At 39.1% G+C, this 25584-nt stretch overlaps 1 protein-coding gene across 5 annotated transcripts in view; it reads left to right on the plus strand.

Moving 5' to 3' along the window:
- Positions 1-25584, plus strand: part of OLFM3 (olfactomedin 3) — a 49665-nt gene that overhangs the window by 16144 nt on the left and 7937 nt on the right. Inside the window, exons 1-3 of one of the 5 annotated variants that reach the window (XM_054384131.1) lie at positions 14827-14996; positions 19489-19624; positions 21497-21652. In XM_054384131.1, the coding sequence (XP_054240106.1) occupies positions 14827-14996; positions 19489-19624; positions 21497-21652 (462 nt within the window). Of the gene's footprint in view, positions 1-14826; positions 14997-17679; positions 17691-19477; positions 19625-21496; positions 21653-25584 lie in introns of those variants that run through there. The other 4 variants (XM_054384132.1, XM_054384133.1, XM_054384135.1 and 1 more) reach the window with 4 other exon arrangements.

The raw sequence follows: 25584 nt of genomic DNA on the forward strand, positions 1-25584 counted from the left end.
TGAGTGCTATGTGTTGACAGATGATGCCATAAGACCTTCTTCTTAAAGGGGAAATGAACAAATTTGTCGCAAACTAACAAGTACTTCAGGCCGTGCAGCTCTTCCTTTTTACTTTCAAGTCTTCAAAGTCAGAAATTTATCATCTAAGTATGACAGTGTTCTCACTAAAAACTTGTAACTACACGTTGGGCTATTTGATGGAATGTGCAGGTGGGATTAAGCAGATACAAGATTCTGAGCTAATGAAAAGGAATGAATAAAGTGATCAAGTCAGTGCTGTGAAAAGCGCTGAAAATTACATGTGGCCTGTAGTTCAAAGGTGCTATTCTGAACATAACTGGCATGCCTTATGTTTCCTTTAGGCTTTAAGTCACAGTTCATTAATTTCTTTGTTAGTGTAGCCTCAATTACAAAAGATGATAGTTTATACTGTATTTTCTTTTTCTAACATATAGTACAAAGCAGTGACTTCCCCTCTGTTTCCCAGAAAAGTTTCTTAGACTACTCATATTTCAACTGACAGGATGTTACTTTTATTACAACAACCTCAGCCTTTCACTGAGGCATCCTTCTTCCTACACCATCATGCAAGGTCTGGGTCAGACAGTGTGAGTGTTGCTGTCCTCTGGTAGTGGTGTTCTCTTTTGCACAGGACAAAACGCTGTTTCCCAATACAGAAGGCTTATGTTACAGTATGAATATAAATTTTGAGCTGCCTTACATTCTTCACAACTACTAAAGACTGCCTTTGTAGAATGACATAACTGTCTGTATAGAGTGCTGGAAGGCTTTTATCCTAATGGCTACATTCATAATGCATAAACCAGTATACTGTGTTATAGCTACAACATAGCTAAGCAGTTCATATGCCTTTGGCATAAGTAACAGCTTTAAGCAATGCAGAATTTATCATTTGTCCTTCAGCATCTGATAAACCACATTCTTCTTCAGGGGAGCCTTTCCCAACTGTTAGCCCTTTCTTTTTTTTTTTTTATTTTTAAAGCCTCAGCCACGCTGTTTTCTCCAGATTGTCTCAATGATGGGTAATATGTTTGATTATCATCTCTACAGCTATCTAATTAAATTCTTCACTGTAGGGTCAGTTTTGTGTCTTTTTCTATTTGGCAGGTTCCTGGAGCATTGTTTTGTCTGATGGAGTAATACCTACATTTTGTGGTCGGAAATGTTGTTGTTTCCAATTCATTACATAAGGAGAAATGAGGCATCCTGTGAAATAAGCATTAGAGTATCAAGTCAGAAAGTATGCATTGCTAAGCTAGATTGGTCTTTGGGGAAATTGGCTATTCCCACCCCTCTAAAAGGCAGTATTATAATACTATCCTTTTGACTGCCAAGCAAGCTGCACTAGAGACTCCATTTGCACCCTCCTTCATGTATTTGACTTCTAATATCTCACTTTTGAGTTAAAGCAAGAGATGTTATCATTCTTCTTGTGACTCACTTGCACCTTGTGATTCCCAACACTCATTCCCATACTGGTTTCATTAGATTCTAACACCCTTGCCAAGTCCAGGACAATGTAAACTTGCAGCAACTCAGGAACAGTACCTCCTGAATTACACTGTAATTCCTCCAAGGCCCAAAGTGCAAAGAGGAAGAGCACTTAAATCTAGATAGTATTTGTAACATTTGAACATTCAACCTTAGCTCACCAGCTTTACCTCTAGAGCACTATGCATCTGAGGTGAAAGCTGAAGTTACTCATCTTCTACCTAAGCTAAAAGAAGTGCAAAACCAGCTTCTTCTGTATATCTCAGACATGTATCTTAACATGTAACATAATAAATATGAAGGTGACAACAGCAAAACATTCAGTTAGATTTCAGGATAAGTCATGGAGAACAGGAGAGGTGCCTGATGACTGAAAGAAAGCAAATGTCACTCCAGTCTTCAAAAAAGGCAAGAAGGAGGACCCAGGCAACTACAGACCAGTCAGCCTCACCTCCATCCCTGGAAAGATGATGGAGCAGTTCATCCTGGAGGTCATCTCTAACCACATGGAAGACAAGAAGGTTATCAGGAGTAGCCAACATGAATTTACCAAGGGAAAATCTTGTCTAACTAATCTGATAGCGTTCTATGAAGTTATCACCAAGTGGATAGATGAGGGCAGAGCAGTGGATGTCATGTATCTTGACTTCAGTAAAGCTTTTGATACTGTCTCCCATAACATCCTCACAGAAAAGCTCAGGAGATGTGGCATAGATGGCTGTTCAGTGGGTTGGATTGAAAATTGGCTCCACAACAGAGTTCAGAGGGTCATCATCAATGGCACAGAGTCAACTTGGAGGCCTGTGGCAAGTGGTGTCCCCCAGGGATCAGTACTGGGTCCAGTTTTGTTCAATATCTTTATCAATGACCTGGATGAGGGCATTGAGAGTACCCTCAGCAAGTTCGCTGATGATACAGAACTGGGGGGGTTGGCTGACACCCCCTCAGGCTGTGCAGCCATCCAACGTGACCTGGACAGGCTGAGAGCTGGGTGCAGGAAAACCTCATGGAGTTTAATAAGGACAAGTGCAGGGTCCTACGTCTGGGGAGAAATAACAACAGGCACCACTACAGGTTAGGGGCTGCCCTGCTGGAAAGCAGCTCCACAGAGAAAGACCTTGGAGTGCTGGTAGGCAGCAAGTTCTCCATGGAACAACAATGTGCTCTTGTGGCCAAGAGAGCCAATGGGATCCTGGGATGCATCAAGAAAGGTGTGTCCAGCAGGGCTAGGGAAGTTCTTCTACCTCTCTACTCTGCCCTGCTGAGACCACACCTGCAATACTGTGTCCAGTTTTGGGCTCCCCAGTTCAAGAGAGACAGAGACCTGCTGGAGAGAATCCAACAGAGAGCCATGAGGATGATTTGGGGACTTGAGCATCTCCCCTATGAAGAGAGACTGAGATCCCTGGGGCTGTTTAGTCTTGAGAAGAGAAGACTGAGAGGGGATCTGATCAATGTCTATAAATATCTGAGGGGTGGGTGTCAAGTGGAGAGGACCAGGCTCTTTTTGGTGGTTCACAGTAATAAGACAAGAGACAATGAGTTCAAACTAGAACATAGAAGATTTCACCTCAACATGAGGAGAAACTTCTTTACAGTGAGGGTGACAGAGCACTGGAACAGGCTCCCCAGGGGGGTTGTGGAGTCTCCTTCACTGGAAAGTTTCAAAAGCCACCTGGATGCATTCCTGTGCAGACTACCCTAAGTGATCCTGCTCTGGCAGGGGGGTTGGACCTGATGATCTCTTGAGGTCCCTTCAAACCTCCGATATATTGTGATACTGTGATAAAACAAGATTACTTGAATGTCCCTGGTTGAGTGTGGGTTTGTACTCAGCTTTCCCAGGCTTATTCTCATAGGCTGTTCTGTTTTTAGAGTAGGGCTATATTCAGTACCTTGTTAAACAACAAAGTAGGTATATTTCAAGTCTCTATAGATTTCAAATGGTAATTTGTTGTTCAGCCCAAAGTATCCATTTGTGCTGCTAATAAAACACTGAATTTATGTAAAGTGACTCAACTGACAAGCTTTCTGTGAATCAAAAAGCCATTTGCAAAACAGAGACTTGCCTCTCACTTGATTAAAATGAAGCATTCCGAAATGGTTTTTTTCTGTCAGAATCATTTAACAAAATCTCCAGTGATGTTTAGCATTTTACATTCATCAGAATAATTTGAATTCATCATGCTACAGATGAAAAATGCGCATGTCACTAACTTTCTCTGCTGAGTTTCCTTTTAATTCATAATTCATCTGCATCCATGGTACAGTGAACAATGAATCAAAAAGCTCACAGTCCAGAGGAGAGCTGAACAACATGAGCAAACATAATCTACCCAAACCAAAAGAACCCTCTGCTGCAAATGGTGCAAGTCATGACTTGCCTTTAAACTGATTTGGTTATTTTTCTATGATAAGCCAAAATAATTTGAAAAGTGACTGCTAATTAATTAAGTTGCTCCATTTAGCACTTTATTTCAGAATACCACTTAAATTCCTTCAGAAAAACATGGTATAAGTTCAAGATGGGTTTTGTTGAAGTGCCCTTCAGGAAATGGCTTGTATTATCTGTAAACTGTGCCTGTGGTAGCAAGAGAAAAAGAGCTTCCCATGGAGAGAATTTGGCAAAATATTAACGGTCTTCAGCCTCAAGTGGTTATCCCTTGCATCAGAAGCTGCAACAAGCTGTTGGTTTATTGGGTTTTATTTCTGTTGACAAAGCCAATACCTTTAAAATGATTGGTTATTGTCTATCCATTAGGCAAGCTGTCTTGCTACTCCTGACTGCACATCGCTAAAGGTCTGCATTCACATTTCTACTTTCCTTGCTCCTTTAAACCCTAAAACTATCACATCCCCTTTGACTGCAAGACAGCTTAGAAGAAAGAACACAGCAGACATTTCCCTGCGGCAACCATGTTTTCAAGCTAGAGAATGTATTTTCACTTTTTTTTCCCCATCCACATTACATGTTGCATTAAACAAACAAACACCTAATTCTTGCAAATAGCCCTATGCCATCCCATCTGGCTCCAAACTAAAGATTTTCCCTAAGGACTTGCTGAGCTGGGTTCCAATCTGGAATCTATTCTCTTCTTAGTTGTGACAGACTAAGTGATCTATTCACAAGGAAAACAATAAACAATAATTTGCTAGTCCATCCAAAGTAAAAAGTCAATTAAAATAAATATGTGAAATGCAGTTTCTCCAACTTGCCATTTCTTATCTTGGCAATCTTTTCTTCAATATCTTCCTATTTCTGCCAAACCATTGCTTTTTATATAAATTTTAAGTCTTTTTATTCCAGTTATAAACTTATAACTGATCTCCAAGGCTAACAATGGTGGACCTTAGTGCTTTCTTACTGCTGTTTAATTGCCTTAACACTCCCAGGCAGGACTCTGACAAATTGGCTAAGGTGTATTAACAATTTTTACTTTTACAGTTTAACATCTTGGTGCTGTTCAAAAGCAGGAGATCTGAACCTTGGCTAGGAACACACTAACAGAAAGCAAAAACTGAGAACAGAATTTTCCCTTGGTTAGGACAGATGGCTGTATAGCACAGAAAAGAACTGTACAGTCGTAATTCCTTCTGCATGACAACTCCTAAGCAGCAGAATGAGCAGAAAGAGCTCCTGAACAGAAAGAGCTCCTTGCCTGCAACCTGCAGGTAATTCGATTAGGCTTTGAATAATGAAAAGAAAGCTAGGGTAATTTTATTAGCTTTCAACTACTACATATTTTGAGGCCACAACCAATCATCAACCACATGATATTTAGAAGTGCCTCAAACGAATATGCATTTCACTCTGTTCTTAAGTCATTTCTCTATGGGATATTTTGGAAGTACTGATGAAGTTGCTAAGCCTCTTTCCATCATATTTGAAAAGCCATGGCAATGTGGTTCCACTGACTGTAAAAGGAGAAACACAACCCTGATTTCCAAAAAAGGAAAAAAAGGAAGACCTGGGTGGCTATGGGCCAGTCAGTTTCCCCCCTGTTCCCAGCAAGATTGTGGAGTGGGTCCTCATGGAAAACTGTGCTAAGTCATATGAAAAACAAAGATAGCTTCACTCTGGAAAAATTATGCCTGACAAATTTGGTGGCCTTTTATGCTGGAGTAGCATCACTTATGAACAAGGGAAGAGCAAGTGATGTTTTCTACCTGGACTTGTGCAGTGACACCAACCCCCATGACATGCTGGTCTCCAAACTGATAAGACGTGGATTTGATGGGCAGACCGCTTGGTGGAAAAGAAGTTGGTGTCCTGATCACACATTAAGAATAATGATCAATGGCTTGACGTTCAAGTGGAGACAAGTGATGAGTAGTGTTCTTGGGGAGTGGTACTGGGGCCAGTGCCATTTAACACTTCATCAGTGGCATGGACAGTGGGATCAAGTGCATCCTTAGCAAGTTTTCCAACAACACCAAGCTGAGTGGTGCAGTTGACATGCTGGAGGGAAGGGATGCCATCTAGAAGGACCTTGACAGGCTTGAGAGGTGGGCCCATGCCAACCTCATTAAGTTCAACAAAGCCAAGGGCAAGGTCCTGCACTTGGGTCAGAGCAATCCCAGGGACAAATACAGGCTGAGCAGAGAATGGATTGCGAGTAGTTTTGGGGAGAAGGACTTAAGAGCACTGGTTGATGAGAAGCTAAATATGACCCAGCAGTGGCCACTTGCAGGCCAGAAAGACAAGCAAATCCCAGGCTGCATCAAAAAAAGTGTGGACAGCAGGTGAGGGACATGGAAACTGTTAGAAGAGTTACAGAGGAGGTCCACAAAGGTGATCAGAGGGTTGGAACACCTCTCCTATGAAGACAAACTGAGAGAACTGGGCTTGTTTTGCCTGGAGAAGAGAGGGGTCCAAGAAAACATTGTAGCAGCCTTCTGCTATTTGAGGGGGCCTACAGGATAGCTGGGAGGCACTGTTTTCAAAGCCATGTAGTGACAGAATGAGGGCTAATGGCTTCAAACTGGAAGAAGGTACATTTAGATTACACATTAGGTGGAAATTATTGACCATGAGAGTGATGAGGCACTGGAACAGTGAACTGGGTAATTGGATGTAACTCAGTCATTTCAATTTTAAGATACGGAGATATCAGAGAAATTAATTAACCCTTTTCTTTTGCAGACATTCAAGTTTCAGCAGACCTAAAGAATATAATGATGTTGCTATCAGAATGCTGTGTATCACTTGATATTGTGGGGGGAAGGGAGGATCCTACCCTCATGGCCTTTACAGTAGTTTGGATTGAAATTTCCTTGTGTTTTGTCATCTTTCAGATGAGTTTGTCCATGTTTTTTACATTACCTTTCTGAATTTAAAACACATTTCAGGAACTTCCAGCACAGCCGGTGTGTCCAAAGTTGGGTTTGTTTTTTCCTCTTGTGTGAATACATCCTTCACTTTCTGCATTACTGTTAGCCAAACAGCAGAAACTAATTACACGATTTAGTAGAAATCTTTTATTAAATTTCTCTGCCATTTGCTAAGGAGTTAGTTAAATCTCCCTGAAAATTAATATCAAATCTCAAAAGTTGTGTAAATGCTTTCATTAACCAAAATCTTGGCCCCATTTTATTAATTGGGTCTAAAAGCTTATGTAAAGCTTCATGAGCTTTGCCTATGAATTTTGTTCTTCACAATCACAATTTCTAAGCAGTCCTTTAGAGACTCACTGACTTCGTGATTCTTAATTCATTAATTCCCCCTAATTTAAGATAGAATAAAAAAATGCATTGAAATTCTTGTGGACAGAAATCTTTTCCTCTGGAAATGATCCTTGCTTCAAAGATGCTCATTGATTCCTGGCTTCTCACACATTTCACATTTTTCTCCTGTGAGGTAACAGTCATCTCTGCAGTTTTAATTTTTATATTATAAACAGAGGATTATGACTGTAAGCAGGGATTAAGTGCTGGAGATAATAAAAAATAGCCTTAAACTGCTGAGAAGACACTTTAAAAATATAGGTTACAGACTATATGGAGAGTGTCAGTAAACAGCAGGCTTCTGGTGTGGTATTGCCTGAGTCTTTGCCATTTATACTCCTCTGTTGTCAGCTCACTAGACCCTGAAAAACTGCAAAATTCCAGTTATCACATAAATTGGGAATGACCTGGTTTCCTTTGGTCATAAAATGTGGCTATAAAAGAATGAGTGCAATGTGACATGATACATACTGTTATTTTTTTAGAATACTTTGCATCTGGAAGCTGAAATGTGAGTCTTTTATGTGGAAGAAGTCATTGATCAGTTTGATGTCAGAACTGCTAACTGTGCTGTAAAAGCTTTGTTCTCTTTCGCTGCCATAGACTCCAGTATCAGACATTCCACTGCATGACTGCAAAGCAACACAGAGCCCAACCATTTTCCACCACCTCCTCAAAGGCTGCAATGACATTCTGCAATAACTGAAAAATCACTCATTATTCGTCCAAGGCTATAGCATTCTAACTCAGAGACTAGGATTCAATGCCTGTTTCAGAGACACATGAAAAATCACAGAATCACAGAATGTTAGGGGTTAGAAGGGACTTCAAAAGGTCTTCCAGCCCAACCCCCCTGTGAGAGCAGGATCACCTATACCAGATCACACAGGAATGCATTCAGGTGGGTACTGAATATCTCCAGAGAGGGAGACTCCACAACCCCCCTGGGCAGCCTGTTCCAGTGTTCTGTCACTCTCACAGTGAAAAAAAAATTGTCCTCATGTTTCCAGGGAACTTCCTATGCCTCAGCTTCCACCCTTTGCCCCTTGTCACCCCTCAGCCTCCTCTCCTCCAGGCTCAAGAGCCCCAGCTCCCTCAGTCTCTCCTCGTACGGAAGGTGTTCCACTCCCTTGATTATTTTTGTGCCTCTGTGCTGGAGTCTCTAGAGCAGTTCCCTGAGCTCCTTCTTGAACTGAGGGAACCAGAACTGGACACAATGTTCCAGATGCAGCCTCTCCATGGCAGAGTAGAGGGGAAGGAGAACCACAGCCCTTCTAATCCACCCCAGAATGGCATTGGCCTTTTTGGCCACAAGAGCACACTGCTGGCTCATCGTCAACCTTCCATCCACTAGGACCCCCAGGTCCCTTTCCCCTTCACTGGTCTCCAGCAGGTCAGTCCCCAACCTATACTGGTCCATGGGGTTGTTCTTTCCAGGTGCAAGACTCTATACTTGCCCTTGCTGAATTTCACTAAATTTCTCCCTACCCAGCTCTCCAGCCTGTCCAAGTCTCCCTGAATGGCAGCACAGCCCTCCGGAGTAAAGCATAATACATTACAGGGTGAAGAATCCCAACCATCAAAATGATTGACTTTTAAGTACCACCATTCAATCCACATAGATACACCAACAACATAGTTATTTAGACTGTCTCTCCATGATTTATCTTCCACAAGTTTGAGGCAACGTTTCACATTTATCTCAGTGTTTTCACAGGCTCACAATCTTCTGTGCATCACTTCTCTAATCAAAAGACCATGGCCTCTCCTAATAGCTGCTAACTATTGCATATATGGATTTTTCTGAGCATTTTGATAATACTAAAACTCTGTGAGGTGGTTCATTAATCACACCTAAGTCAAACTGATGGTAGAAATGGAAGGATTTACAAGCAGGTAGCTAAGACCACTTCAGAAAAAATGTCACCTTAACAGCATTGGAATCGAAGTATGGAATGGACAACAGAATTGAAAAATTCCTTGCTCAATACTTTACTGTCAGTGGAGATGCCTGACTGGAGAATGTCACTGTGTACGCACGGATGAGTTGTCAAAAGGGTATTCTCTAGAAAGGGCACATTCCTCTCACCCTGCTCTCACAAAGAACCTGGATATTGCTACTCAGAAGTAACACTGCAAAGCCAGAGGGTTTTGTTGAACAAAACCAGAGATAAGGAAGCTAATGTTTTCTCAGTGTTTCTAAATTCAGAGAAGTGGAGTTGAATTGGAAGGGCAATGAGGTACTTTCTCAGTCCACCTGCAGCTCTATGAATTTTAATTGCTATTCAGATTCTGAGAACTTCACTTTATACAGTCATTAACCTCATGAATAAATAATAATGCTCAGGAACATGATTAATGTACTGACATACATTTTTAAATCACTGTACTCCTGAGTCATCTGTAGAATATATCACATCAATAAAAAGAGCGCTACACAGTATAGAACAACACTACAACAAGAGAAGTTTTGACTTTTATGCCTGAGCTTACTTTCTAAATTTAACCTGTCAAAGTACAAACTTACTGAGATTTAAGATTCCTAATTTGCTCTACTTCAAAGGAAGTTAAGACAGCTGAGGCATGACTATGCAGTCACCTGGGTTTCTATCTGCATAAAAGGCGAGGTTTTAGGTAAAGCCTTTATAGCATTTACCCATGCTTAATTTTAAGAAAAGCATTTTGCATATATTAAATAAGATGACATCAGGGTTAGGTGGCTGCTGCTGAGCTTCACCATTTCCTCGTTCTTACCATCAGTTTCTTTTCCTCCAAACATTTTTCATGCTTTTATGTGTGTGTTTGTGTTCACACATTGCTGAGTCACAGGGCATTTCCTTGGTTGATACTCCACTGACATTAATTACTTTTTATAGTACAGGGATTATCATACTTAGTTGTGGCAACATAACATTGGGCTGTATTCTCATTACATTGGACTATTTAACCCATATCAGAAGGTAACAGGATCTCAAAGTAAACATATCAGACAGTAGAAGAACCTCCAGCTTCTTGTATTATAATAATAAATAAGGACATTAATATACATTATATTAATATACTAGTATATATCAACAATGCTTTTAATATCCCTAATGTATATATTAATAGATCATATATAAAATATATATACTGTATATATATGGTATCTATACTGTATAAATATATTACTGTATATTAATATGACTATATATTAATAATACCTTTAATATACCTAATCACTTATAATATAATTGAATATTACAGAACTTGCATAGAATAACTCTGCTAACAACAAGGAATAATGTTCAGATTTTAGAACAGCTCTTTCTTTCCAGCTCTTTCGCAGAAAACAACTTCACAGAGGTTCATCATAGACTAGAAATGTGAAACTGGGAAATTGCACTGTTATTAAAAAAAAAAAAGTCAAATCTTAGAGCTTGCAGTGAAACATAGATCATGAGGTTTTGTTTCTACTTCCTAAGTAGGTGACAATAACTATTCAGGTATTTTGTGGTTTCTAGTTAAGCTCTCTGCATGTGTGATTTCAGATGTGTTTCTCAGAAAAACTTCCTGCCATTTTTTAATTTCCCAAAGTGCAGCAAAATAGAGTTACAATAATTTTCAAGTTTTAGTTCCTTACCAGGAAGGGGATTTGGACATTTCTATAGTTGTTCTGAGAAGAACACAAACAAATTACAGTTCCAGTAAGTGTTTTCAATGTTCAGAAAAGAAACCTTGCTACAAGAGACTGTCTCTGTTCCCACATCTTCTGTCACGATACTACTCTGAAGCAACTCTCTGAGAAATGGGTGCATGAAAAGGAGGCATATTAGATAAATAGAGTATTAACTATTGCACTAAACACATCATGGCCCTGTCTAAGGGAAAGGGGTCACCTATGTAAACTCGAGGTTAGCAATAAAGCTGCAGCAGGACAGGACACAGCTGCCACATGCTAGCATTTCTAGAAGAACAGTTTTGCAGTTTTGCAGTGTAAGCTACACTGCTGTTAGTGCCTGGGCTAGGGCCACGTTAGAAGACTCACACATGCCGCTACAACCTGCCACCAACCCTGCACTGCAGTGCAGATGTGCTGTACAGCTCTTGTGCAGTTACCTCACTTCAGCACCATAGGGATACAAACCAGATGCCAACTGTAAGGTAATTTTACATTATATAACCAACCAAGAGTACTAGAGTATTATCTCCAGCTGTGGTCCTTAAAGGTGTATCCAGCAGTGATACCATGAATCACACATCAGCAGGTTTTCTCTTTAGCAGGTAAACTAGTTGGAAGAAAATTAAGTTCTAAACTATGCTGGTCAGTACTCTTTCACAAGAACCAAGCAGCATGTCATCTGGTTGGGAATAATCATAATAACCAAACCAACAGTATTCTTTGCAGGAGTTGGCAGTAGAGTGGAATAAGGATAATCAGCAGTAATTACTCATCTGGCCCTTTTACTGTCTTTCGAGTGTACTTTGTCCAAGGTTAAAACAGTCAGGAGGGGACCAATTATGTTCTGTTGTGGAAGAGAAAATGTTTAAGGGAAGAAAAACAAAAACAGTAACAGCTGCAGCTCAGTGTGCTGAAACCAAATAATTCTGTCATTACTTTAAGGAAATGTCTTGTAACTTGGGGACTTAATGTGCTTGTTGAGCTTCTGCAGAAAGACGGGGACAAGAAAGGCAATAAAACTGGTAAATGAGTCTTTTTTGTATTAGGTCTAGAAAGGATGCATTCAGGGGGCCTTCAAATTAACTCGATACAACTAGAAAATTATGCAGTGTTTCCAAATGTTTTGTAATCCATAATGGAAATAATTAATAGAGTTAATTGGGGAAAAGATAAATTGCCAGTGAAGTGCAACAGTTCAGGAAAAAGCCTGAGGCTTCATGTTATTCTAGACAGTTCTGTTCAGAAGATAGCTTTGAGCCTATGTCCACAGAAACCTGAACTCTTGTTTCAAGGACTCAAACACTTCTACTCTACCTCTACAGTCAGGTAATGCCTGACTGACCTCTCCACCTCAAGACAGCCTCAAGACATCAAGGGTATCTTGCCACAGGCACTCTGTCTTCAGAGAAATATACGTAACAGTCACCATCACACAATCCAAGCTTTTATGAAATTTATCTTCTGAAATACAGAAAATAGGATGAGTAAAACTGCTGTCATTACAGAAATGCAGGAGTGCCTCTGAAGCTCTGGGTCCAGCAGCACATCCCCACACCACCACCACTCTGAAATGTGGCACACACCAGCAGCCATCTTTGCACTCAAGTTTTCACAGTAAGGAAACCCAGATGCCTGGCTGGAATCAGTGTACTGCAGTAGCTGCTTATTCTAGACAAGCAGGAGGCCAGGGTCCTAGAACACATCCCAGAGGGTAAGCATAGACACCACTACAAAAGTTTATTTAGGAAACCTAATGCTGCTGTTGACTCCTTTGGAGTCAGTAGAACAAAAGGTAAAGTCACCACTGGCTCTCAAAAAGTATGAATAGCATTACAATATTCAAAACAATGCTGCTGGCCATTGCTACAGAAAGGAGCTTGAGAGATTACAGAATCACAGAATGGTCTTGGTTGGAAGGGACCTCCAAAGGTCATCCAATCCAAACCCCTCTGCAGTCAGGAGGAGCATCCTCAACTAGATCAGCTTGCCCAGAGCCCTGTTGAGCCTCACCTTGAATATCTCCAGGGGTGGGGCCTCACCCACCTCCCTGGGCAACCTGTTCCAGTGCTCCACCACCCTCACGGGTAGTGGAACAAAGAACTTGTTCCTCACATCCAATCTAAATCTACTCTTCTCTATTTTAAAACCATTTACCCTCGTCCTATCACTATAGGCCTTTGTAAACAGTCCCTCTCCATCCTTCTTGTAGGCCTCCTTCAGGTAGTGGCAAGTTGCTATTAGGTCTCCTTGGAGCTTTCTCTTCTCTGGGTTACTGATCCAGTGCAGCATTTCAATTTTTTTTTTTTTTTTTTTTACACGAGATAGTTTTTCATATAAAATGAGGAAAAACAATCAAACCATTTTTTGTTTTCAGACATCAGCATCATCAACTGTCAGTGCATATTTTGAAAGCAATCCACGTTTTCTGGAGAAAACAGCCCGTGTGTTATTTTATCCCAGTACTTTTGGTATCAGTTAGACAAAAAGATGCCAATGAGTGTGTGCATTCAGCATGCTACAGGTAAACAGAACTACAGCATGTTCAGGATTTAACTGATTAGTTTTCTGATACTCAGGACCTTTATTGCAATATCTATATGTACAGGAAAATGAGCAAAAAGCTTATTTTTCTGTGCAGAAACAGTATATAAGCAAACTCCTTTCACTGTTTTCAAATGCATCTCTTCAGTGAATTGAGTTTTTTGAGTATTTGAAACATTCCACCGCTCACCTTACTAACTCCCAGAAAACATTTAATATTTGGATACACAGAATTTCTCTCTGTATTAGATTGCTGAAAAACTCTTTGTAAGAGTATATAACAGTTCTCCATGCAGTTTTCCTTTTTTAAAAATTAGTTTTTCTTCTGTCTTCATTAAAGTGCAGAGATTTATTGAAATAATTCTGATGTTGGAAAAGTCTAGCTTGAATTTGGTGTACAAGCTCTAAGAATTTGAAAAACTGTTTGCAGGATAATAAGTGCATTTATGATCACACACTCCTAAAAAATCACAGAATCACAGAATCAACCAGGTTGGAAAAGACCTCAGATATCATCAAGTCCAACCTATTATCCAACACCATCTGACAACTAAACCATCGCTCCAAGTGCCACATCCAATCTTTTTTTTTAACACCTCCAGAGACAGTGACTCCACCACCTCCCTGAGCAGCATCCCTCAAGTTTCACTACAGGTTTCCTTCATACCAACCACCAAAATTTGTTAACAAAAATACAGTCTTATGGAAGCAAATTCAGAAACAAAGTCCATAAGTGCCCCTGCAAAACATACAGTAGTCTATCTCTGCAAACTCTTCAGCAAGTTCTCTCTACAATAACCTTAGGAATCCTTGCTTCTTTTCAAAATTATTTGTTAATGATAAGCTGCGCAAATGATAAAGTCACTGATGTTTGTAATTCATTTGAGATCAATAAATGAGTGAATGTTCAGAAAGGTTTCTGGTGTTTTCCTGGGCAGGCTGACAGTTCTCTCCCTCATATTTAAAATAAACCTGAGCAGTGATGGGCAGTGGGGGCTTCTTTGTGTTTGGTTTTGTGATTGGGATTTTTGTATTTCAGACTGGAAAATGTACCACTCTGCAAGGACTGAACTAATCAAGTGCTAATTGAGTCTAGCACCTCTAAAGAAGTAATTCACCCACACCATCTCCCACTAGAAACTGCAATGATTATTGGCATAGAAAGGACTGGTTATTTAGTAGTCACATAAGACTGTCATAAGTATTTGTTAGTGAGACCAGAAAGATAGAGGGCAAATAAGGATACAAGTGTTTCTAATGTCGATTAAATGTAGGTAGCTTGAGCTCCTTTCATGCTGTGGATGCTGTGTGCTGCAGTCACGCCTTTCACCACCAGCCTGCACAGGGATGATAATCAGCCTCGTTGAAAACTCATTAGCTCCACAGCAATGAGTCCTCCACTGCTGAAGCTTGGTGCTGTTCTTAGCACCATGGCAATGATCTCTAACTGGATGTCCCAAACTCTCCCATCTCTGGTAGGACTAAATACCACCAGAATAACCACCTCAGATACTCTAGTAAGTAGCTGTGATGTGTTGCAAGCCATCTTAATGCAGAAGTAGTATTTAAGTGCCAGCAAAAGCTTTAGGTTTTTGCCTCTTTGTCAATCTGTCTTTAAGCTACTAATATTCCTATCGTCAATTAGTGCATGCTTCTTTTGAGCATCACAAAACTGCACACTGGTGTGCATGCTGTGGTCTTACTATAAAAGAAAATATTTTAAAATAGCACCCTTAAATATTTAAGAACAAATGCCTTTGTCTTGAGCATGAAATACTAAAAATAGAACAGCAATGTCGTTTCATTTGTCTATACTTTTTTTTCCTATGTGTACTGTTCCAGAAAAATGTATTGCATTAGTAAGAAAAGAAAAAATCTGGCAGTAGGTTTTCTCTGTGTCTAAATAATGTTATATATTGGCTATTCACTGCAATAAGCAAAGGGTCTGATTCTTTCCTATTTTTCTCTTTTGGAGTACAGTTAAGCAAATCAATTGCTGTTAAAAAAACAAAACAGAATTGGTACTAGGAGGTTGAGTACGAGAATTTTAGAAAGGCTGATAATAATACAAATGAAACAAATTATGCTTTGTATCATTGATGCCTATGCACAGCAGCCTCTGCTAATGAAGACCTACCGAAAAGCTGTGATTAACCACTCATGAGAAGCCTAAAAAGGAATACTTTAATTGGACAAGACTGGTATCCATAAATTAAACTACAATGTCCTTTTCTTGAGTATTTACTAAAATGTTCTTTTAGGGCAACTGCAATCAGATGTTTACATAATATGTAAAATGTATATTTAACTATTCATACAGTATTTTGTTATACTCAGAATGCAGGTCCTGTGTTGTAACTAATGATGCATTTTCTAATCAACATGTGATTAATTGAATATATGCATGCAGGGAAAACATTGCAGAAAATCACTGCATATAGACTTCAAATGTTACTACTTTAAAATTAATTAAATGGTGGTGTATGAAAGAATTCTGTTGTGGTTCAGAGCAGTTCTGTTTTGTTCTCCTTAAATGTAATGTGCCCAGTGAACTACACTATGTATTGCTAGTTCCTGTGGCAGCATGGCATTACAAGTACTAAATTTCCCTGTCATATTTAAATCCAAGTTTAAAGTTGCAGCTGAGTAACTACAAGACATATATATGCATACACACATGCATGTATTTATAGATATTAACATGTTCAGATTCCAAGTAAACTGTCATGCTTCCCTTGCCTAGAACAGAGCACCACTGATCTAACTGCCTCCTAAGCCTGATTTCAATAATGCTCTTTGTAGTTGTCCAGTTGGAGTTTTACACAGATTTTGTGTTTCAAGAGGGGTACCAGTAGTGCCAGCAGAGCTGGTGAAACAATCACAAAAACCTGATTATCTGACCTTAGCAACATTTGCCAAGTAAAAGAACTTCAAACACGTGGGGTTCTTTTTGCATAAAACCAAGCACCGCAAATCTGCTGTCCTATGCTAAACATCAGATGTTAGCTGAGAGACTTTATGCCCCAGGTGCTCCATTACACTGAGATCATTGCTGCTTTTTAGCTGCCAGCAAGAGTTACCTACTGGCAGCTTGTCCAACAATCAGCACAGCACATGCACTTCTCCAGAAGTTCTCTTCTAGCACATGTACAGCTTATAAATTGTGTATGTTGTACCAGGAAAAAGAAAAAGGGGAGTGGAGAATAAAATAAAAACAAACCTCACAATTTCCTCCCTTCAGCTGTAAGAATTATCCAAGGATGTGAGGTCAGGGAGGGGGCTTTCACTTTTGAACTCTGTTCTGGTCCCAGGATGGAAGTTGCAAGACCAACTGAAAAACGCTGTTTCTATTTAAGCAGCCACATGTGACTGCCATTTGCCCTGTCACTAGTCACAACGGATGGAACTGTCACAATTTTATCAAATATATAAAACTGCAAGTGAAATACTAAATCTTCTGGGGGTATGTGAAGTGAGTCTGTGGCACAGCAGCCTGCCAAGGCAATGGTTAATATTGCTCTGTGTTCCCCGGATTTTCAAGAACTAGCATGATTTATTGCCATTGCTGTTCTCCACTTGTTATTTCTTTTCTTGTTTGTTTACTAAGGCTTGTCAGAACTAAGTCTATATTTGAAGAACAGACTCAGTAGCTTCTGTAAGCTTATGATGCTTTCTAGCTCCTTCCCTGCATGGCACAGCAGCTTCTGCTTGAGGGAGGGTTTAAATGTCAAACTACAAAAAAATAACAGAGGGGCAAAAAAAGAAAAGGCAAAGTGCACCTACACACACGTTTGCCCTTTTCTGCGACCACTTCTATTGCCCATCCTAATTAATGAAGAAACTCTAATGGCCCAAATGCAGGCAACCACTGAATATCGTGAAGAACCGTAGGAGTACCATGTGAGCACTGCTTTGTGCAGGGGTAGCCAACAACCATGCACTTGTACTGGGCCTGTCAGTCTCTCACTGTGAGGAATATTGTCCCAAATAGCAGCTACTTTCTTAAATCAAGCTGTATGTTAGGCCCTGCAAGAAGGTATCTGCTCAATTAATCAATAAAGTGGTTTGGTTTTTTCCCTTAGACAAAGCCAAGAGAGAGACTCATAACATCACTAGAATGTATAAGTAGCTTTGATAACACAACCTGGATTATAGTAGCTTTACTATAGACTGTGCATAATCCTAGTATCTCATACATCCTCCACTGGACAAAACTTACTTAAATGAAGTAAAACCAGTTGCTACCAACTAAATGTGCAGGTATAACGCTCTAATATCACAATTTTTTCATAAACTCATATTAAGTATTTCTGTCCTGAAGGAATTATTATCACAAGCTCTAGGTTCCTGTGCATGTTCCTGAACTTCAACAAAAGTTCTGTTTCCTTGCTCTTACATAACAACACAGTCTGGGCATAAGTTCTACAGAGAATCATGGAGACTACCAGTGCCAACAGACCTTACTTCACAAAGGTTACCTGCCTTGTACTTCATTTGTTCAAGCTCACCATTTTAGGAGCTGCTCAAAACCAATTTAAATTGTCTCTGCAGGTGTTTGTTGTTCTCCATGTCTTAAACTAGATTCCTTCTGCCCTAAAAATTGAAGTGAAAAGAACACCACAGAAGCAGTATAATTTAACACTGACCTCCAGATACACCTTTCTAGCAAACCCTAAGGCAAGTTCAGCTGCCCTCTTTTTACAGTCATCTACGTTATGACACTGTTTTTCCTTGCAAAAGAGGGGAACAATACAATTGTGATTTTTTAATTAACTGTGCAGCAGAAGAGGTCACCACTATCATCCATGACTTCTTCAGAAGACTGACTGTGAAAAGTCTGTGCTCTTTTCTAAACTCAGTCTACAGAGATATTGCACCTCTTCTGAGGTGAGGAACTCTGCAACTTATTCTGCACTAAGCTGCCAGTAAAGCATCAATATCAAAGCTTGCCAGTCTAAATATCACTCTCTGTGCTGATACTGAGTACAGTTTTATAATAGAACTAGTAATTGATTCCAATTGTCTCCAGACCAAAATTACTTCAGTGGCATCCATTAGAATTTGTAGTATGAAATTCAGTAGTATATTCTACATTATTAGGAACTAATAATGCACAATGTTGACTTTAAATTACAGTTTTAAAAGAAAGCAAAAAAAAAAAAGACCACTTGTATCCATTACTTTTAATTCCATCAACTGAATTTTTTCAATCATCTAATTCTATTGCGTCCTCTCACTCTTACGCTGTGTATTTTATACATCCCATTAAACAGACATACCTGGTCTCAAAAGGTATGCACAAGCTTTAAATGCAGTGCAGCATTAGCCTGCAAATGTAATTTTTTGCTTTTCTTTCTCAGTTGTATTTGGTGTAAAAAAGAACAGGTTAGGAATTTCCACCATTATTTTGTCCCAGTGAAGGGGACGCAGTTGCAGCACCATGTCTTTCTTGCTATGATCCCCATCCACCTAAACTAACCAGACACTTCTCAGCACTACCCAGCAAGCCTCTCTTCCCTTTGGTGTTTAGTGCAGTAGAAGGCAATGGAGAACAGTTTTCTGGCTACTGCATCTTTAAGAGCAAACCTGCTAACCCACACCCCCCAACTGCTTCTGAGCCAGCTCCCAAGGCATGCTCTCTCTTTGGGATTTTATCCTTGTTCCTTTTCTATCCTTGTGGTTTCCACTAGTCTAAAGTAAAAGGCTAGAAAGACCTGTTTGTTCTCTGCTGATGACAAACTGTAACATCCATTTGCAAAGCATTAAATCGGCTAGTTTATGCTGAATCACAAGAAGAAATCTGTTCTTATCCACCCTAGAAAAAACACGTGCTGGAGGCTGCTAGAGAACTATCACAGAGGCATGAGATATGACAAAACTGTCTGAAATCACCCATCTAATGAGTTAAGAAACTAGCAAATGTCAATCAGGCAGGAGGAATCTCATTGTAAACATACTGCAAAAATAAAAATATTTTGAAGTAGTGGGTTTTCAAACCACATAAAACCACCAATTCTCTTAATTAATTTGTTGTTACAGACTCAGATTAGCCCCAAGGAAGGGTGGCAAGTTTATAGTTCAGCCCAGGACCCTGATGGCCGTTGCATTTGCACTGTTGTTGCGCCTGAACAAAACCTGTGTTCAAGAGATGCCAAAAGCCGACAACTCAGGCAACTGCTAGAGAAGGTAAGTCTTCTCCAAAAATTCCTCCTTTTAATTATTAAGCTTCCCATGGAATTTCACTCCTTTCTCTCTAAGTTTAATACATAATGGATAGATAACTGAAGAGTTATCTAATAAAAGTATTTCTTCAGGTTATATCCCCTACCTATATTCTCAGCACTGCTCATTATTCATCTGTTTTCCTGACAGACACACCTTTCCCAACCCAAGCCACTTATCTCTAGCAAACTGAAGTTGCATCTTCCCTCTTGTTCACTCCTCACAAATTCTTCCTTACACACAGACAGGACTGGTTATTCTGTGTAAAAACAGTTGCAAATCCCACCTCAAGCTAGCTACTTGCTGTGGGCTTTAAACTATAGCTTCTGCTACATATCATATGAGATTCTTGAAGGTCATTACTTGCATCTTAGCAACAAACAACAAGATGTAGACATCATGGCAGACTGTACAGAGAAGCAAGTTCTAATTTTCTTTCATTTGTTCTTCTCTCAGATAATACAATGTATTCATTCTCTGGTGGTATATACTTTCCCCACAGAACCCAATTCTCATTCCCAGTATTATCCACTATTGCCAGTATAGTAAACCCAGTGATCTGTTATTTCAGTACTTTTCTAGCTATAGAAAAATCACTCCAGTGTGAAATAGTGTCAGATCCCCACAGATTTCACCTATTCTGAACTCCAGCAGGGACTTAGGTTCGGGTTGTGACGGAGACCACAACATGAGATGCAAGGGGGGGGGGGCATTGATGAACTGTTACACAGAGGAGGAGCTGCCTCCCCTCATGCTGTTTATCAGAAGACATCAGTCCCCAGAGTCTTTGCCCTATCATAGCTCCCAACACAAAAATAGTCAAGTAAAAAAGCGTCTTCCTGAATCGACATATTCTGTAGATCACAATACATTGGTTTCAAACATGACCAGCAGTTCAAACATTGCATATTCTTGCAAACAACAGGACTACCGCCAGCTTTATCAGGCATTAGAGAGACTTCGTGGTTTGGCTTTGTTGGTTTGTGGTTTTTTTCTGCTTGAGACTGACCTTCAATGTGGTGTTTGATACCTTTATAGCAGTCTACTTTATTTGTGTTTTGGGAAAACAAAACATTTATTGAACTAGAATATTTATTGCACTAGCAAAATGTATCATTTTTATGACTGGCAAAGGCTTTGCTTTTGTAACGGATACTTTAATATGTATATATATATAATTTAGATGACAGTTATTCTTGTCTCATTGTGGTAAAAGTGCTTGCTATAACTACAGAGTAACTTACTCTACGAAAGTTACTTCAACATTCACTACTCATCTGTGGGAAAAAAATATGTGGGTTTCTACCAATGAGACAATTGGATACAATTTCTAATTTTATATCTACTTTAAAAATCATGAGTGACTATCTAATGATGCAGACAGCCCAGCTTATCTGAATTATTACATAAATGCCTACTAGCAATAAAAATCAGGCTCTTCATACTAAGCAAAATATCCAGTCCTGTCCCTCCCTAAGTGCTTGGGAGACAATACATGCTCTGCAGTATATCCTGAAGAACAGCGCATCTACTACAAGTGTCAGAGTAGACTGCATTGCCTTTTGATAGTGATGCTGCAAGGGCATCTCTCTGCCTCAGAGAAGCTATTCCAAATAATTTATGGCTTCAAGGTCTTGCTCCCAATAGCCCTCTTTCAGCCCTGCTCCCCAGTTTTTGTCCTGTCATGCAGTTATGGAATTCATGACTATACTGTGGTATCAATGACTGACAAATACAGCACTGATGTAAGCACATTTTATCGCCTGACCTTTAACTATGTAACCAGAAAAAGAAAAACAACAAAAACTGCATTTAGAGAGTGTTCTTCTTTAACAGGTTCAGAATATGTCCCAATCTATTGAAGTGTTAAATCTACGGACTCAGAGGGATTTCCAGTATGTTTTAAAAATGGAAACACAAATGAAAGGGCTGAAGGCCAAGTTTCGGCAACTCGAAGATGATCGGAAGACATTAATGACAAAGCATTTTCAAGTAGGTTTTATTTTAACAATAACTTCAAAAGCCTGCTGAAAGCAATGTACTTAGTGGCAATGCATGGACTGCTAAGATCTCATCTTGAAATGCTCATACAAGAGCAACATTGACAAGAGAAGCCTAATAAATCTTCCTTTATGATGATAATCTTTTGCTCTGTTCAATTTAATTTTAATAGGGAGTAACTACTAATTACTAAGTCATTAGAGAAAAGTCACTATAAACAGATTTCTGGGTTTTGCTGTATCAATGTGCATGTCACACTGATTCATTCAAGCTGCAATGACAAATGGGGAGATCCAATGGGATGAACAACTAGAGAGTTCTGCACTTCCACTGTTGCCTGACTTACTGTGGTTGAAGGGAAGAAAGCCTTTAATAAATCAGGTTATTGTAATTTTTATCCAGTACAGTTAAGATCTAATCTGTCTGAAGGTTTTCTGTTTCGAACTTGGGATGGGGAGGAGCAGTCACACTCCTGTGATTAGAAAAATACCTCCATAGAATTTTAATGACAAGGAAAACCACAAGCCAATGTTTTTGTGAAAAAGGAATGTTGCAGAGATTACAAAACAACACTGTGCATTCTAACAAAAGATGTCTGAAGTACTCTTAAGGAAAAATGTAACAAGAGCACGTTTAAGTTCTTTAAATCTGATAAAATGATACTTTGAGACTGCGAGACACTAAAGTAAGATCTAGAAAATACATGTTAACCAAATATATTTTTTAAAGCATTTATCAACATTTACATAAAATGGAATTAATTTTCTAATTGGTGCTAAAATTAGATACCTAAACCATAGCTAAGGGGTCTAACTTGTTTTTCAGAGACACTGAGTATCCAGTGTGTCTTAATGATATCAGGAATTAAGTAGACTAATCACACTACTGAACTTTCTATCATCATTCTTAGTTTAGATTAGCATTTGAATACATACTTCCAGTTATTTTCAGGCAGTAAAAAAATGCTATCACTCATTCCTGCAACAACAACATGTTTGTATAATGCCTCTCTGTATTCCCATTATAATTTTCCTTAGGAACAAAATATCAAAATTTGAATGTCTGCTACATGTTGTCAAAGGTAGCAAATTTCTGCACTACTCTAACCTTTTCAATATTCGATACCTGCATTGGCCATCATTTCACTTCAGTTTGTCAGTTTGCCAGGAGTATAAAACTGATTTCCAGCCAATCAAGTTATAGAGTAATTGAAAAGGTCAACATAATACGATATGCTGCTGGCTTTCTGAAATTCGATCTACTAAAATTGCAGTGCTTTATCTTTCCTTAGACAAAGAATCTCATTCTCCATACAGCACAACTCCTCATAACAGCAGGCAGGAAATGCCAGAATATGCCTACCACCTATTCATATTGCAATACAAATTAGTTCTTGTACCACTCATCATACCAACAAGCTAGGACTGTCAACAGAAACCAGTAAAAATAATTTATCACAAAAGCACAAATCTTTATATCATTTACTGAAATGGTTCTGATGGTGTGGTTCCATGTTGATGAGAACCAAAGAGCACAAATTTGATTCAGATTATATTTAGCATAATGGTCGTACTTCAGTCAAATCAGCATCAGCCAAGGAGGAGACACCTGATCACCATGAAAAGTTACACAGCTTGCTCAAATGATAGCTCGTTTAGCATAAATCCTGTCAGGAATGAGTTACCTCCACTAATTCCTTAAACAAGTTTTATCTTCCTAAGTTCTTACTATCTTTGCAGTTGTTTCCATCATGACTCATGGGCTTACCCATGAGTTTTGGCACTTCGCTGGCCTTCAGAAATGAAACCTCAGGTCATAATTCGAAAAGGAAGTTACAAAAAACTTTGGATTCTGGAGCTCTGCTCTCTACATCACAAAGTCTACTCTCCTTGTCATCAAAGAAAAAATAACTGCTCATTTTAACAGGCATAAAGCAGGCTCAAGTTTAGTTTTTAATAAAAACAGTAAAATAAAAAAGCTTTCACTGTAGACAAAAGACTTTCCACTTCTGTTTCAGTAATTCTGCTACTATAACATAACTGGAAGACCCTTTGAGAAAAGAACTAATAGAACTCCTAATACTGTCAAATCCATTTATAATTACATAGCTGCTTATAATTTAAAATGCAATTTGCTAGCTATAAAGATGGCCTGTGTGCAAAGTAGATTTCCTAACAACACATATAAGTATTTATTTTGAGTAAATAATAAATCAAATATGAAAGCAATATGGATGTATTAGCTAAATGGTGAAGAGATACTGCAGGCTGCCTTAGAACATATTCAGGAGGTAAAAACTCAGAGGTAGATCTCCAAGTGGCTCAAATGCTGACCCTGCCTATCAGCTTCTTTCACAAATGCAAAAATGCATTTGGCATCATCACTTTATTTATTCTGGAAACATCCTACCCTCTTTATTGCATCCTAAATACAAGTGATACAGCAAACTGTACACACCTGTCTTCACACATCTCAGTGTTACACTAACCTCTAAGCACATTTACTTCTGCACCTCTTTCTTCTGCTTTGACTTCCATTTTGTTCTCTCCTGCTTTCTCTTTTAACCTGCTTGCTACTCCAGGTATCCTTCAGGACTTGATTTTTTAACCCCATTCAATAGCCTCTCCCTGTGTGACCTAATCTGTTCCAAATCTCTATTACCACCTAATGCTAGTACCTAATAAATCTTTATTTCCATCCTTTGTTTTGTTTTTTCATGCTTGGATCTCTTCATGTCCCTGACATTTGCTCATGAAAGTCCTGCTGCTTCCTCAAATTACAAAAAGACATACAGATATCTCTGTATACAGATAATACATCAGAGACAAACCTCTCTGCTTTCCAGTAAATCAAACCCCTTGGACTGCGAGGATTCTTCTTTTTTTTTTTTTCCCCCTGCAGAAGAGTAACCAAAGAAAGAACAACCTCAAACAATTAGTTTAGATTTAACAAAGTCCTTATGATTAGTGCATTTAAAAGGATAATTAAGAAATGAAAGAAGAGCAGCCAATATAAGCTACAAACTGAGACAAATCCTCAACAAAAGTCTGAGAAAGTCACAATCCAAGATTCCAGAGTGGAACCTTATTTTATTTAATCAATGTTTTAAAATAGGATGGGCAATGCAACAGCAACTGCAAAATGAAAAAAAAAAAAAAAAAAAAAAAAAAAAAAACCAAAATACCCACATTTGTGGTAGTCTAGAATATAGGTCAGCTGAGGAAGTTCAAAGGCACCTAGCGATGTAGCAGGATGACAAACAGAAAGTGCAGTTAAGAACCATGGATTCTACCTTCAGAAGGAAGAGGTATATATCACTGTGGTCAGAACAGAACTAAAGTGTTCAACAGCCATTGAGAAAGCAATGAATTCAGTACTTCTAAGGAGTGAAATAGAAATTAACAGCTGACCATCTATGAATGCACTGTGAAACACCTCTGTTCAGGCATTATCACCTTCTCTCAAGAAAACCACACTTAGTGAGGGTTTATGTCCTCTGGATGGAAAGACAGACCTTCAGCAGGTTTGGTTCAGATCATTTGGAGGTAATTGTGTATTTCAGTAGGAAAACTGTTCTCTCTTGCATTTTATCTACAGCTTATGACCGTTAAGTCTGAGGTTCCTAAGACTTTCACAATACACTGATAATAGATCTGTAACTAAAATCAGTAATAATTTTAAAGTCATTTTTCATAATCAGACATAAATATTACATTAAAGGGAATTAGGGATTGAACTCTGTAATGGTTTTAGTACTCCCTCCCCCCTCCTCCTTCCCCTCTCACCAAGAGATAAGACAGGGTGGGGAAAAAAGGGCAGGGAGTGTTTTCCAGTTGACTTACACAGAATATTTACTCCTCCACTACAAAAGTATCAGGCTATATCAATGTATATATGGAACAGAAAGAAAGAGAAACGGAAAA

The sequence above is a fragment of the Indicator indicator genome, chromosome 10, assembly GCF_027791375.1.
Source record: "Indicator indicator isolate 239-I01 chromosome 10, UM_Iind_1.1, whole genome shotgun sequence".
NCBI lineage: Eukaryota > Metazoa > Chordata > Aves > Piciformes > Indicatoridae > Indicator > Indicator indicator.